The sequence below is a fragment of the Scophthalmus maximus genome, chromosome 20 (genome assembly GCF_022379125.1).
Source record: "Scophthalmus maximus strain ysfricsl-2021 chromosome 20, ASM2237912v1, whole genome shotgun sequence".
In the NCBI taxonomy this organism is placed as follows: Eukaryota; Metazoa; Chordata; class Actinopteri; order Pleuronectiformes; family Scophthalmidae; genus Scophthalmus; species Scophthalmus maximus.
In genome coordinates, this window is record NC_061534.1 from 9,052,455 (window position 1) to 9,069,365 (window position 16,911).

The window sequence follows — 16,911 nt, forward strand, 5'->3', positions numbered from 1 at the left end:
TGACGAGGGATCGAAAGTGGTAGAAACTCGTGTCAGAAGTGGGGAAGTGCGAGCGAGGGAGCAAAAGTGAGCAGCGGCTCACCCATCATTTATTCTGCACCGACTATAATTAGGGCTCATTAATAAAACCACAGATGAAAAGGTAAGACAATCTCTACACTGCTCTTATGAAAAAGATTACAAATGACTAAAAGTCTGCAGGGCACTACATCTCATAACGGCACAACTTTCTCACATACCAACAGACTCAAACAAACTTGTTCACACACACACACACACACACACACACACACACACACACACACACACACACACACACACACACACACACACACACACACACACACACACACACACACACACACACACACACACACACACACACACACACACACACACACACACACACACACACACTATTTGTTTGCGTCTGATTGGCAGTGAAACATCCGGAGAGGTAATTGGCACATTTCTTGTCATTAACCAAGCGACATTGCCACATGTCAGCTGTCATGGAGAGAGGGAGTCTTCCTATCTGGCTGCAGACAGCCAGGTGACAGAGAGAGAGAGACACTTTCAGACAAAACAGGGAGACAGGTAGACACAGGACAGACGGGAAAACACAGATGAGTTAGAAGGAAACAGGTCCACATGCAGAAGGACAGTGACTGCTTGTGCCAAACATATATATGAGACATTGTCACTGGAGACTGTCAAGAGAGAATACATATGGGGGGGAATAGAGGGAGAAGTTTACAAAAAATTGGGCTTTGTCTCGAAGAGTTGAATGAGGGACAAAGGGGGAAAGACTGAAGCGAGAGGTAAACAAAGAAGAAAGAGATCCAACTGAGAAGAGAGAGGGTTTTTTTTCCTCATCTCTTGAGCTCTGGAAAATTCATGGACCAGGATGGTTGTTGGATGGTGCAGCGAAAAAATAAATAAAAGAAAGAATAAAGACAAGAAAATGTGTCAAAGAAAAAGAGCTGTACAGTGCGGAAGAGGAAAGTCAATGGCCGTGATGAATCAGTGACATGCATGTGTGCGTGTAGTGTCGGCATAGTTACATACAGTACATCACAGACGTACTGAAAGCTCCTGTGCTGGTGCCCTGATTCATTACGGTGGCCACAAAGATAGAGGAGTTCTGAACGAGAATGTCAGTGTCTTGTTTTTAGCTGCAGCAGCTTGTGGGAGGCGTTGTGATTCGGCTAAGAGTTTTGCCCATAATATAAATCTGATTGTGCAAATTCAATTTTTATTTACATCACCATTCATTTGCAATTACGTTTGTGATTTATTTACATCACCATTCATTTGCAATCACGTTTGTGTTCATCTGAATAATGCAAATCCAATTTTTACTGTATTTTTTTTTTTTTTTTTAGCTCTGTTTTGGGGCTCCACCGACTCTTGAGGAAATCATCGGCCTCTTTAGCTGCTAAACGCTCAACCATGTTCACCAGGTCGTTGCTAACTTTGTTTCTCTGCCGTGTGGTGCCGGGCTGGCGGCACACATCGTGTTGAAACTATAATGCTAACAGCGGCCGCTTGCCGTGGCCAAAAACGACACTGACGACAGCGATGGAAGTGACCCAAAACAAAGTTTCACCAAAGCAACGGGCTTAACGTCCAGTAAAACTGAGGAGAACTGTGAGGTCTGGTGGTAACTGTCTGTGAGGTAAGTCATGTTATCCACGGTTATTACTAAAAAATATCGATTACAGATGTCTTAATCAATTTTTTTTTTTTTTTAACTACATCACATCCTGTCTGTGAACTGGATCTGGGCAACTCCCTTGTGATAGAGGTGTAAAATTAAAGCACACATATTTCCCTCAGGTCTTTTGAAGAAACTCAGCACGGTGGCCTATATCCTTTAAAGAATCCACGGCCTCAGCGTCCCACCAGCGTCACTTCTTCTCCCACTAGCAAACAGAACTGGCTGCGACCTGACCATCGCAGTGACGTGGGAGTAACCACAGAGTGGGCTGTCGCTGTGTGCTGCCAGGGCGTGCCAGCACAACACTGATCAGCCCAATACACAGAACGGACCGTATACAATCCGCTCACTTGTTGAGAACCAGTGCAAGGCAAAATCCATTTATTACTCATCCCTGTTGTGTCAAAAATAGAACGTACAGCGGAGTATGGGGGTGGAAAGGGGTGTGAAAAGCAAGAACAGGGAGGGGGGGGGGGGGGGGGGGGGGGGGGGGGGGGATGTTCCACAGCAATGTATGAGACTCCTCTACAGAGAAGTCATTATGAGCTCTCATGCTTCTCCACGTGAAGTCTAACTAACTATCCAGCGTAATTTATTCATTTCCCTTTTTTTCCGCAGCATACATCCGCTCCAGGCTTGAATGACACACCTGGAGAACGAGCCACAAAAGGTTACAAACTGATTATTCAATCATTCACTACGAGACAACAAGCCATATGCTCCACATCTGCGCGCACGAGAAGTATGGAAATGTGGGCTGTATAAATATTAACAAGCGGAATTGCACAAAGGTGCGATATCTTGAGATAGGATTTGAGAAAAATGTCTGCATGTGTGTGTGTGTGTGTGTGTGTGTGAATACTACGCATGTAGTATATGTGAGAGGATGTGAGGAGGAGCTGGAATAGGAAGGGTTAGGGAGGAGGGGGGTTAGGTAACGGAGGTGGAGTTGGACTACTACAGTAGGTGTCCATTCAGATGACGGATCGCTGAGACTCGAGCCAGGAGTAATAACCTCATCCAGCTCAGTCCCGCCTAAAGCTCTACACAGTCTGCTGAGGGAGAACAGCCATTTCTTCAACTAGCTCCGAGGAGAGCCACACACTTCACTTCTGAAACACAGCTCTTTTCTGTTTTCCACTGCCTCTTAAAAAATATGATTCCTACAATCCCTCACCACCATTACAAATGACAACGTATGTTTTCCCCAATCTCGTTTTTTGTCTGTTTGTCAGGGAGGTATTTGAAAAAAAATAAATAAATATATATATATATATATATATATATATATATATATATACACTAGTTTAAACGTTGGTGGATAGCCATCACTGGTGTAAGAAACAGTTGATTTTATTGTGATGGTGATGGTGGGTTTTGTGCCACTATATCTTCAGCTTGTTTTTAAGCCAAACTGTTTTTGATGCATTAATGTGTGGGTGGACTTATTTACAACCCGACTGCAGTGATGCATTGCCCCCAAATGCTATTTTATGTAAAGCATTGAATAATAAACTGGTGCGAGCCATTCTTACGGTTTTACAAGATGGAAGATCCACTCTGTGCACACATTCCTCAGTCTCCCCGAGCTTCCCCTGGCCTTTAGAAAAGCTCTCACCAGGTGGGGAGGGTTTTGTGCTGTGATAGAGGTCAGAACTCTGTCGATATACAATTCAACCTTCAGCAAGAAAGGATGAAAATGCTGGAACCGATTCGCACGCTCGGTGCAAAAAACATTTTAAATTGATAAAGATATAGCCCAAAATGAGGACTCTCTGATGCATGTTTAAAATGAAACTACCACCTGGCACACAACAGTTCACCTTGCCTTTGATTCCGATACGGTATAGCTTAGAGATATGTGACTTTATTCCCCCTTTTTTTGTAATTGTAAACATCATAAGATAAGTTTACCTTGGGCTTTGGAGAACGCTGGGATGGCAGGAGAACAAGATAATCAAAACGCAAAGAACGGCAAAAGGGTTTTCAGTGAATAAGTTTGTCTTGTAGCCCGTATAGAACATGTCCCTCGATTTTGTTTTCAAAGCTAAGTTCACACCATTCGATCCCCTCAGCATCGCTTCTTTCTCTACTAATTTTTGTTCATCTACATTCGTTCTGCTTTGCTTATCTATTAGGGCTTGACTTATTTGAGGCAGGAGTATGAAGGGGGCAGTGACTTCGTACAGAGGACAGCAGAGCTCTCAAATGTTGGGCTATTAGAGTAAATCACAGCCTCTGCACAGGAAAACTGCAGTGATTGACAGGTGAGTGCCTGGAGGGCAGTCTTTGGTCGGTTGCCGGAGGGATTTGGTCTGGCCTCCTGACACCTTCTCTCCCGTGGGTAACCTTAATGAAAACACACTTCCTGTTCCACTGGGCACTGAAGTGTTGATATTCTTGACATTCCCGGCCTTGCTCGAAAATACACCGTGCACCGTTTTTGACTGGGAGGAAGCACTCAGCTATTTCTTGACAAGGTGACCCGACGTGCTGCTGTTTGCGCTATGCCTTTTCTGTGCCTGTGAAGTGGAACTGGGCCTGAAATCACCAGTAATCACTGACATTTACACGGTGCGATGTGTGGAAAAGGCGGATGCTGGAGCTCCATTAAGTGCCACGGTCAAGATATTTGGGCGATATTAGATTTCATACCATAACACTCAATGAGGAGAGTCATTATGGCCACAGTACATTTAGTCGAAAATAAAAATGAAGCAAACATAAATTTGAGCTTATTGACAAAATCCACTGCTGGACTCAACACTTGAAAACCCTTGAATTGGCTCCGGCTCCAACTGTCGGAATTCATCCGACTTAGTCTTCTCACTTCCCTGGATGAGGGAGTGTGGGGTAAAGATCTTTTTGTTCCTGGCTTTCGTCTCAGTAAAGCCAATGGACTTAATCATGGCAGCAGGGTCCCTTCCCCTGCAGAGCATCAATGACTCATTACCCATGATAACACGGCAGGACCCTGGCTGACTGAGGAGATGCCTGAATTAAAATCCTGCTTCCATGGAAACCGGCTCAGCAGCTCATGGCTGCTGCGTCACCTCTGAACTCTTGTATTTCTCTCAAGGCCGTGACAAGTGCTGTGAAGTGGAGCTGGAGATGGAGGGCATGGCGTAAGAAAAGAGAAAGGAACAATAAAGCCGCAATCTTTTACAAAGGAGATTCAAGTCCATTTTATGAGCTTGCCACATATTCTTGAGTATGAAAAGAGGTCAATATTACCTCTGAAGAGGCCTTTTAGTTGTTGATGAAAGAACCTCCTGGAGTTATTCAAAGGACAGGACCTGCGCTGAGCCGATGGAAACTCTCCATCTCCACATTTATTACTATATCTCTGCAGCAATCACCAAGTAAGTCCACATAATGCGGAAACCGTGCAGAGAGCCTCTCCTGCTCAATCATTCCTTCTCCCCTTCTTCGTTCCTCAACTGTTATGTGTGCCATCTGCTCTTGATTACGTATGTATGTCTGTCAAATATTAATGGCTATGAAAACTTGTTACAATGACTTCGAGGAAGCCTGGTGATTGTCTAATTTATTCAGACCATACAAGACTTTTAGATGACTGAATCCTTGTGCTATTTCAGAAACCTCACCCGCAGCTTTTCAGTCCCCCAAGGCCAAAGTTCCATTGGTAATGGTCACAGGGAGAGCCAAAATAAATGCCTGCTGCTTGTTTTCTTTGTGTGTGTGTGTGTTTGCCCGTCTGTGGGTGTGTTTGTGTGTGTTTGTGTGTGTGTGTGTGCATGCGTGAGTGTGCATGTTGCCCAACTCAGGGACAGTCTGTACTTCAGAAAATCAATGCTCTAACATAACTTGTGAAAAATAAGGGCCTCAAAAAGCTCAGATGTCTGATGGGAACCGTTTCATGTGTTCCATTATGAAAACTTGTTGCATCATCGCAGGAGCAAATCCTGATTATTCAGCAGTGTGCAGTTTTCTTCCAGGGCAACAGTCCCCGCAGAAAGCCAACAAAGACTCAAACCCACTTGAATAGAATCACAGGATGTCATTACTGTGGTGAACCATTGTGACAACCTATAATGTAAATCATCTGAAAAAAGGAGAGACAAAGAAAGAACTCAAATAGCACAGTGCCACTTTGCAATATGAGATTGAACCTAATTGTGATCGACTTACTCTCACTATGCGTGGGAGTGGGCTTCCTAGTTCTGACATTGTACGTGCGAGTTTGGGTGAGTTAGCTCATCATCTAAACAGCTGCAAAAATTTGGCATTTATGGCTCATCTCTTCAGAATGCCTTTTTGAAAGGAGGAGTAGAAATATAAACAGCGTTGAAATATCACAAATTCTGAAACCTTTCACCTTTATGATGTCAGTATAAGTTAAGTTCTACAGTATAATGTTTTCTCTGCGCTATCAACAGTGACAATAGGAGACGGTAATAGCTCCCTGAACTCGTGTGACGTTTGGATAGCTGTCAAAACATATATGACAAGATTTTAATCATAAAAACTCTTCTTTCCCCCCCCCCACCTACATACCAGCAAGTCGAAGCACAAAAGACTGATTTCTTCTTTCAGTTTGTCAGCAATGGATTTTTTTATTCTGTTCTGTTCTGTGTTCACTCGTTACAAAAGACGAACAGACTTTCAGTGGTCATTTGAAGTGTTGGCAGCCTGTTACCTTGTGTCCTTGCTGCTATTCTGACATGTGGACATACATGTGGAAGTGCAGCTGTGACAATGCAGTACAAGTGCAGCGAGACCAGAATGTCATGGAGTGTCCTACTTCCATGAAAGAACAGCCTTGAAACCTTGTCACAGAGCACAGTGTCCGACACATGCAGTCAGCGTGATTTGACAAAAGTGCCGTAAGAGTACGAGTTTTATGGCTCAGCCATCCCACCAGCCTCTATCTCGCGCGGCAAGAAGCCCGTAAAGGCACCACAGAGTGAGCTGACAGCCCTCTGGAGGCCTGACAGCAAACCACCGGATCCAACCCCGACAAACCTCAACAGCTCTTCTCCTTCTGCCTTCAGCCTCTCTCTATTTTTTTCTTCTGTTGTTGCCGTAGAGTGGGTGAAATACGACAGATCCTTCCTTCACAATGCATGCAACATATTTCTGCCATTTCATATGTAACCACAGAGCCAATCTGCTTTTTCCGAAGTTTTTTTCTCTGGCGGGCTTGTGTGAGGAAAAAACCTGACAGATGAAAAAAAAAGTGCATACAATTTTGTGTCCCCCCCTGCCCCCCCCCACTGCTGCTGCTGTGTTTGAGTTCAGGGGAAAAAGAAGCGGAAAAAATACTTGCGGCAAGGAAATGTGTCTTTTTTTATTCTCTTCTCCATAGCCATGAGGTAAGTGTGTGTAATAAAAGAAGCTCAGAGTGGGAAAGAGTGGGAACACAAAATCCATCATACAAGGGGAAGTAAACAGAGAATCGCTGTTCTTCGTCAGGATACAGAAAATGACACATCCAGGAAGAATTCTGAACAATCAATGGAATCATTTCCCCAGATAAACCACATCCTAATTTCAGATATGGGGAAACCTAACCAATTATCATCGGTGTTTTTATTTGTTGAATAGATGGCTAGTTTAGTGATGGGTAACTATACGAAAACAGCACTGATACACCGAACACTAATGCATATCTTTACCCCGACTGAAAATACTATTCATTCTATGAATGAATATTGAGTCTTTTTAAAGTCTTCATCCGGGTTGTCATAGGAACTCCATATCTCGGAGAGCATAGATGTGCCATGATTGGACTCCAGCTGAGTCTTTAACCGCTGCACTAATCCAATCCCGGATTGACAGACAGAACTCAGTCAGGGGGCAGAATCACCACCGTACGGCTGTTACCCCAACACTATCTCGCCGAATCCTGGGTTGCATGAGGAGAGTCTGCGGAGTGCCGGTCCCAAAACTTTCGTCCATTTAGCCTGTCAGCACTTTCAGCGGGGATAAATGCTGTGCAGTTCCGCTCACTTAACTCAGCTTTTCCAGGTCAATCACAAGCCTTTACAGAGTTCAGTCCCTACACCAACCAGCTTGGGGGAAAAAAAAAATAAAAACACCAACGCACACCCACCACCCATCAAACCACCCTTTCATCCTCTATTTATGTTCCTGCAATCTCAACTGAGCCTTTTCAAATACAGCTGCAACAGTGTTCTACTGTAGGGCAGGGAGGAACTGGAGCATGCAGGAGATATTGGCTGAGCTAAGGTAACACAGGGACACAACTGGTTATATTCTTTCTTTTTTTCCCTCTGCAGATAATTACAATTTTCTCTCCTCGGACCAAATTGCAGTGACTGGCCCGTGTTCAGGAAATACCCAAACAGCCCAGACAGTGGTGGAAACATGCCCTTCTCTGTGCAGTGTGCACAGATGTGTCAGATTCATTCAGGGTTATTTCATTACAACTTCTAAAATGGGCAGAGTTCACGACTGAGGCCAAGACTGAAATCAACAGTGTTCACTTTCTAATTTGGCACGAGCGAACTAAACCAATGACTGGAAACACTTCAGAAAATAGAACAGATGCTTATAAATACATATGCTAAATATACAATTACGTGGGAATTGGACATTTTAGCTGCCCATTATATACTTAAAACACAAAAACCAGGCACGGTGGCGACACCCAAAATGTCACTGAAGCTCTTCACATGATCCTCTTTTCAGAACAGACAGGATTTTAAGGGAAAGCTTTTGTCTGAACTTGATGTATAATCGCAAATACCTGCTTTCCTTTTTTTTTTTCTTCTTTTCAAACAAATGTTCAGAGCTTCCAAACATTTTGTGTAGTGAACCTTACCTCGGCAGCGGGGATGCCTTCAGGTGGGCGACATTGGAGCAACACTTCTTGTTCAAGTGACACTTCCTTCCCAAGAGGTTCCTGATCAAATGTCTTCCTCAAGTCTGCAATGAAAACAAAAGGGTGCACCGTGCGTCAATATTCAATATTTGATATCAATCAGTATTTATATCATCAAAGGGTAGATGTGAGGGCTGTTTAGGGTACTAGTAATTATACACTAAGAATAAATCGTGAAGAGGTAAGGCACCCCTTCTACAAAAGCAACACACGTACCAGTGTGTATTTAAATAGAAGGGACAGTGACAGAGATGTACAGCTTCTTTCTATGTCCCTCACCCTCAGCACACCCTCAAACATAAATTGTCTGCAGTAGATGGAAGGAAGATGGGGAGAAAGGGATCACTTGCCCTCCAATGAAAAACCAATATTTTTGTGGCGCGAGAGCCCTGATGGAGTAGTGCAGGGCAGGGATAGAGGAGCTGACAGGGCAGGATTACTGGAGGTGTCATGCTACACTGGCACCCAAAGCCCATTAGACATATTTCATCACCTGCTGCACCGACGGAGACAGGAGCAGCGGGCAAAAGGCAGTGGAGAGGAGATAAAGGGAGTTAATGGGGAATTACAGCACTACTTGGGAACTTTGGAGTCACTGAAGCATCAAATCTACAATCAAACCTCCAAACTCCACTGATACCATTTCCACGGCCCTTATAATATTCCCGGCAAACATACTCTTTAGCCCCTTTTACTGACATATTCAGTCAAAAGCAGCAACCACAACATTAACTCCCTGAAATAGTCCGTGCTGCACAAAAGGATATCAAGAGTCGGATATGGACTGAACCCATTAAACCAATCCAGTCCTGCTTACAAAGACAAGAAAGAGGGAGACTGAGAAAGTGAAAGTGATACCTGCTCTATAATAACAAGCTTAATTATACATGTTAAAAGACTGTGTGAGATGAAGAAGTGACATTTCAACCATTTAGCTTTAAAAAAAAAAAAAAAGACGAAGGTACAAACAGTAAGACAGGTGCTGAGAGCCTGCCTCTACTTAACGTCTAATGCTATTCAAGTTTCTGATGAGAAGCCAATACATCCGTTTCTCTTTCTTCCTACACCTAAGTGTGTCCATGGTAACAAACCCAGAAGTGACCCCAGTTGCAGCGACTCAATCTGTGGACAGGATATGGGAATTTTCCTTCATAGAATGCTATCAATAGAGTAATGGATTGCGATTGACATTGTGTGCTGACATGAAGAAGAGATTTGTTATTTACATTAGATAGCTCTACAATGGCATATTGGTTTTAAATTCGAGGTTTAGATGTGAGCCTATACTGTGGATTGAAAGAAGCAGCAGATGCACAAGGACACAGATTGCATGGTAGAATTTCTGCATCGGAAGACGAAGCAGACTGCACATAATAAGTGTAATACTCTTGGGTCAGCGGTTGTTGAAGTGTAATAGGACCCCGTGCCCGTACTGAATCTATCATAGTAAATAAATGTTCTTCAGCGTCTGGGGAGATTAACGCATATGTATGAATTTATATACAGTACGGGCAGACCATGCCGTAATTCTCACAAATTTACTTTCTCTAGAAGGAATCATCACCTGCGATAAAGAGAGTCATCCCTAGAATTTACAGATTTCATCACTTGCTTTCCTTTTTTTTCTTCAATAGATATTGCAAGGGGAGACATTGAATTGGAATAGAGACATTTCATTATCTGGCTAACTGTTCCAAATCCCCTACAGGAGAGACTAGATCATGTTCGTATTACTGAATACATGATCAGAGTACACCCAGACGCCCTGAAGACATCTATCACCATTTTAAGGTTCTCTCTCTCTTCTTTTTTTTTTTTTCAATGAACCTTAAAATAACAAATTAAATGAGAGTTTGTCCCAATGCAACCTGAAAGTGTGTGTGTGTGTGTGTCTTCAGGGGAATATACCCTAACTCCCCAAATTTGTATGCATTATAAAAGCTGAAAGGGTGGCTGTTGAATTGAAAGTAGTTTCCGTAAATGTCGGGTATGAAATTAAAAGACGGAATGACTGGAGGCGCATATTCTGGGATATAGCTTCATGGATTTTGATTCAAGGACAAACCAATAGTTTCTCTTAAGGCAGGGAAGGGCAATTGTGAGAGAGGGAATATAAGAGTCATTTTACTGTTGCTCTGCTGTCAGTAGTGGTCATGGTAATGTCCATACCAGGTTTTTGTTTTATCCCAAACATGCTTAACAATGGGAAAAGGGAAAACTATGACTCCTTTCTTAAGCCCAGAAACATAAAATCTGCACATCCACGAATAAGATCACAAAATGGAAAATTATAACACTTTTTTGTCTTTTGTAATTCCTTTAGTGTTAAACCTGAGCTTCTGACTACCACTGAGAGTATGCGTCATTGTTCAGAACGTAAAAATCACCAAATAGCCTGAATTGATTACACCCTTATTATTAATGCCATAGGCAAGTGTTTGTGAGTCAATTTAAATTATTGATGCTATTATTAGTCATTATTGTTGTAGCAGCATGTTAAACTAAAATTAAACACAGTAATTGTATTGGGTTTTTCTTCCCGTCGGGATTTGCAAACCTTTGCTCGTGATGTAACACAGTAAGGAACACGCAAGTGATTCTTTTTGCTCCGTGTAGGTTTATTGGATGTGGGTTTCAAATTATGCTCCCCCCGGAGTCTCTCTCCTCTCCTCTCACTTCTCGTAAACCTAAACGGTGCTGTGGGACGCTGAAGGGCGTGGGACCAGCTGAGGTGACATTCCTGCGGGAGCCACAACACCATTCCCTCCTCGGCACACAAACACTTGGAGCAGCGCGCACCCACAAAAAGATATGCATGGGACAACCCGTATCTTAAACGGACGTGTTTGGCTTCTTGTCATGCAAGCCTTGCATTTCAGGAACAGTTTCTTCATCTCTTGCTAAGTCATCAAGTGCTGCGGCAAACGTTGGTTAGGAATGACAATGAAGAAAGTTGGGTTTTAATAACTGGTAGTCGTGTGCTACGATTTTTTCCCTGCTAATGGTAATTGGTTCCTCTTTTCAGCACCACATTCACTATTTACCGGACAATTCATTTTTCACTTTGACATAGTATATAAACATTATGGACCCAAACACACAAGACAGATTGTGTGTGAGCGTAGACTCTTGAGGGTTAATCATTAGTTAAGTCCCAAGTAATAAAGTTGAGGTTTTAGTTATTACCCTGTGTGCATGTGTACTCATAAAAGCTCCCAAACAAAACGGGAAAATTAATATCCATCTTTTTGAGTAAACATTACCCTCCGGCAATCTTTTAAAATGCATTTCGGTTGATTTGATTCATTTATTTAATTTCCTTCTGCGCGCATACTTTTATTGTCCCTCTTTGGCAAACGGCGCCCTGCATCCCTCCGAAGCGTGGAGGCCAATCAAAGCAGTTTGGTGGCGGTCACATGGAGGAAAAAGACAATCACCGGGAATTTACCACACATTCTCTCTTCCTCCAACAAGCACACAGAGAGAGAGCCCGCAGGACCTCCAGCCAGTCGAGACTCTCTGCAAGTCTGAAAGCCAACTCTTTAACACAACAGCCTCTTAACTCGCCAGCGCTGGCGCTGACTCACCGCCTGATTAAACTGAAACTATATGTTTAGATTATGGGAGAGGAGAGGAAAACAAGCCCAGTTTCCATTAGCCTAACAGGATTGAGTCTGGCTCTGACAAGATGCCTGCCCGGGGAGAGAACACAGCGGAGGAGCTAATCCATTCAGCAGAAGCTAATGGGAGGGTAAGAAGGGTCCATTGTGATTTGAGGAATAGGTTAGTGCTGGCAGGCTGCTCATCATGGATGATTATAGGAGGTGGAGCAGCGGGAGCGGGCTCGGCGGGAGACTGAGGGGCATGGTTCTGATTCACCGGGCGAGTATAGCAGAGGCAGTCGTGAGGGGAGCTACCGGTGTTTTATGAAAAAAGATGCAAATGTGGAGAGAAACCGATCAGCAAACATGAGGAATCAAGACATCAATACAGGGACAAAACAAGAAAACTGTGTGAGATAAAAACTCAGAGGGACGGGATTATGATCGCTGAGGGCTTCTAAATGTGGAAGATTAGGTGAAAACCATGGAAATTGACTCCGTACTGTGCTACGCTGCTGTACTAGTACAGTGGAGGTTAAATTATGATGACAGCTCGAGTAATGCACCAACCATTCGATGAAGGCTACAATACACTCTGTAAGTGGGTGTTACTTCTTTTTTTTTTCTCCTCCCCTGTTTGCCACAAGTCAAAACAAGACGGCTAAGCAGGGCAGGACGTGTCAGTCACAATGATTTAAAATGACACGATGATAGGATTTGAAAGTGTGATGATCTAGATGATGCTATAAAAGAATTCCCTTCAGGTGGAAGTTGGCTAACAATGTGAGAGCAGTTGCGTTACGCAATATGTGTTGTGTTGCACAGGCGCTGCCTTGATGTCAAGCTATGCTCTTACTGCAGATTTTGATTGGCACATCCTTTGGGGAACAGTTAAAAATGAGCCCCAGCTTCGGAGGCGGCGGAAACGTTTCTCATTACTTGGAGGCAATTGTGCTGTGTTTTTCAGTAGGAGGACAAACACACGGGTAGAGAACAAATGTGGACCACCTACAAGAAAAAGAGGGAACGCTGGCTTAAACATATGCCATATCCTCTCTGCTGTGTATACACTGCCACAGCTCTCCCCTTCCTCCACACTGTTTCCCAAGGTTTATACTGTACACAAGGAGGCCGATTCAGATTTTAAAAGGCTTTTCTCCAACTCAAGTTCAAAGGGACATTTCTGTCCCATGTGAGTAAAACCCGTTTTCATTGCCTCTATCTCCAGAATCTGTAAATCTGTCCTCATACACGAGTCACTCCGTGAGACAACTTTTCTTGGCGGCCGAGCAATTTTGTTTGGACGAATACAAAGATGAGAGGGAAGATAAAGACTGAATAATGGGTTTGTGGGGAGGGGCGACTACTCACAAGCGATGCGGACGTGGGCTTTGCGACTCTTGGTGGTCCCCGCGGAGCTCCAGGCCACACACTGACACCAGAAGTCCTCCGGCCCAAACAGCTCCTCCACCTGCTGCCGAGTGATCTCTATGCTGGCCTCCCTCACCACCAGGCCTGTCAGGGAGGACAAGAGAGGGCGGGGGGCAATGGAAAAAGCATGCAAGGAGGGAGGACACGGATGGCAACAAGAGATGGAGAAGGGAGGATGGAGAGAGGTTGAATGAGGAGAAATGAGGCGAGAAGGGGAGAAAGTGAGGGAAAAATGACAAACTTCACGTTAATACATATCAATAGATGAAAATGTATCATTCCTATCAAATACATTTGCAATCCACACATATAAATGTGTAATGCAGATTCTATCATTCGAATCGGTATGATTTGCATCAGTCACATCACATGCTTCGACACTGGTGTGTGCAAAAAAACTGTGTTTGTGTCGGCCTGGCCCCCGATTTTCTGCAGCCAGGGCTGAGCTGTTTGGGTCTGGGCCCCGTGGGGGAGGATTCTCTGCATCACGGCTGACACGATTCCTGTTTGCTAACTCCTCTGATTACTGCTCATCTGGGTGCCAGGACTCGAACAAACAAATCATCCCCAAAACAAATGCCTCTACCCAAAGCCTCGCCTCTAGAGCAGATTATTCTGCTGCTGCTACAGTGTGTATATGTCCATGCATGTCTGTATATGTGTGAGAGCATACGAATTGAGTGAATGAACATGTATAATGCAGCGCAGGAGCATTCACTGAAGATACAAATGCTTTCCCCATGTAGTATCAATATCTCTTATTTCAGTTCTCAATACACCGTCGTTTTGGCCTGAACGGGGTATTTGCCAAAAACAATGGTGGTATCATGAAGTCCATTATGAAAATAGAAATGTACTATATTAAGAGAAACATTTGAATCCAAAATGCGCCACCAGCGGAAATGAAGTATGCCTCATGTTCTTGGATGGTCCCTATAGTTCCAGGTGGGCGCTGCTCGCCACCAGCACAAGCGGAGTTTCACTCCAAACGGATTCATGCTGGAAACATTTTATTGGACACGTTGACTCAATAGAGCTGCAACAGGTCACCAGATTTTCAGGAGAACATGCTGTGAATATCGCACGCCACCTCGTCCCCAAAGTGCCGCTCTATTAGGTTTAGATATGGGGGCTGTGCACCCCACTGGAAAAAAAAAAGTCGAGTTGATGTCATTTTTCCGGAACTGTTACGCTCATGTAAATGGTCAGCAATATCGTGAGAGCGGAATATTCAAATGATCCCTATTTGCTACTGAAAGGGGCTTTTGTGTGCCGTGGAAACATTCGCTGTCCCGTTACATCACCACCACTTGCCCTAACCATTAAGACCAATGTTGCTTGTGTACAAAATTCAGACCACGTCATCAGTGTCACAAACCAATTATTAATCTGACAACTTCTTTTTGGTTTGTTTGTTTTTTTTTAAACACTCTTTATTCGCAAGTCATGTTTCTTGTAGGCTGAAGTTTAATGAGTCGTGAACACAATTCTTGCACTCAGTGGTTATGTGCATGGCTCGAGTCTGTAATATTGACAAAATCTGGCCATATTTGACATTTTTTTCCCCATTACACTGCTACTCTCTGAATGTGTCAACAAGGTTTCAGCGAATGTTGAGGGGTGTGTACATCCTGTTATTGTTACAGATATATACTCTATGTTTTTACACATTCTAATGTCTAAAAATGTACATATACATGGATTTTCCCGCATCCACAGCATCCTCTCCTATTTATTCCGGAAATAATGGTGAGGCTGGTGTCTCTTGCTGAGACACAAATTGAAAGTGGTGCACAGAGTGCATGCTAATTAAAACAGGGGACAGTGGTGGAATTAATGATGTGGCTGCATTGTCAAAAGGCCAACAAATTTAAGTTCTTAATGAGGCTTATCCAAATACCGTATTACCTAGTGAGCTAATGTTAGCTACTCTTGATAGTTGATGGCCGTAAAATTAACATTAGTCTTGTCTTTCCAAAGCATCTCCACGTCCCTAGAGTTTTCAGTATTGTAAAAGAAACGGGTGAAGGGGGAAGATTTGACAACAAAAGGTTAATCACTAGTTTGTTGGCTTACATGGTGAAATACTGTACGTGGATGTGGTTACACACTTTTTCAGTTGCTAATAAAAGGTGGCATAATTTTCAGTACATATTTGCGACGCCATAGGGGTATAATTGCAGCAAATAAGATGAAATAAGTTTGATTTAAGGGGGGTGGCTTGTAGCAGGAACCAACAATACTGAATTGACATTTATCGAATTTCCACGTGTAGGTTTGCTGCAGCTGTGACTAACAGTTACTGCTATTATTGTATACTTCACCCAAGTACATATCAAGACACTGTTATTTTACATAGTTCTTGTTAACTGAGCTTGTGACCATGTATTGTTGATGTGACATCATCATCTGCAGCGCTGCCTTGTGTCACAGGTCATTGACTCATCATCCCCCCGAATGCTCCCTCGGTCAAAAACCTTATTTTTGCCTGAAATCTAATTTGTGTCACAGTGATTCACTTCCTACTCAGCTAGAGAGGGAAAAGAAGGACCAGTTTCAAATGGTGTAAGACTACTAAACAACTGCTGCTGTCACGTTACGAATGAATTCATTTCTAAAATGTTTTCAGTAAAAGTATAATTTTAGTTTTCAATGAATCCAGCCTTCTACTGTGTATGTCATGTATATTACTGTGGTAAAGAGAAGACTGTCATACAAATCAAGCAAATGATTGTGACAACAGAAACCCTTCTGAAACTATTTCTGTCAACATGAGATGGACAGTATCTCATTAGTCAATATGTATTTGTTACACCCTGCATGCGTGCATGTTAATAATCATCAACCCTCTATGCTTCTTCTGAATTTCCACAATTCATACAAATGCTCAGGACCTATGGAAGAAAGTCTGAGTGGGTTTACACTTTTGTGCCTGAATGAAAAATGCAAACAAAGGATGGATGGCTAAAAAACGAACATGCCATTTTACTTCAGGTTCAGCGCATTCACACAGCCTCCCTGTTCTGGGCAAACACACCAGGCAGGAGTGACATCCCACACACCAGCTTAGCTCTCATGTAAAATTTACACAGTGTGCCGACAGGCAGAGGAGCAGCCACGTCTGCTGTGTGAGCATTTGTCTATGCATGCATGTGTGAGTCTGTGGTTGTCTGTACTGTATGTGTCTGCGTCCGTCTGTCTGTCTGAGAGGCCGTCTATTGTTGGTTTTGAGAATGTCGAGGATGGATGTGATACTGGGAGAACATCTAACGCAAAGTAGCAGAGAGAAA

General features: G+C 43.4%; 1 protein-coding gene across 4 annotated transcripts in view; it reads right to left on the bottom strand.

Annotated features, from left to right (window-relative positions):
* The window catches only part of unc5cb (unc-5 netrin receptor Cb), a 106,732-nt gene that overhangs the window by 24,922 nt on the left and 64,899 nt on the right, over positions 1–16,911 (bottom strand). For all 4 annotated transcript variants that reach the window (XM_035607763.2, XM_035607765.2, XM_035607764.2 and 1 more), the window contains exons 3-4: positions 13,562–13,705; positions 8,529–8,632 (exon numbers count right to left, since the gene is read on the bottom strand). In XM_035607763.2, coding sequence (XP_035463656.1) covers positions 8,529–8,632; positions 13,562–13,705 — 248 coding nt within the window. The remainder of the gene's footprint in view (positions 1–8,528; positions 8,633–13,561; positions 13,706–16,911) is intronic.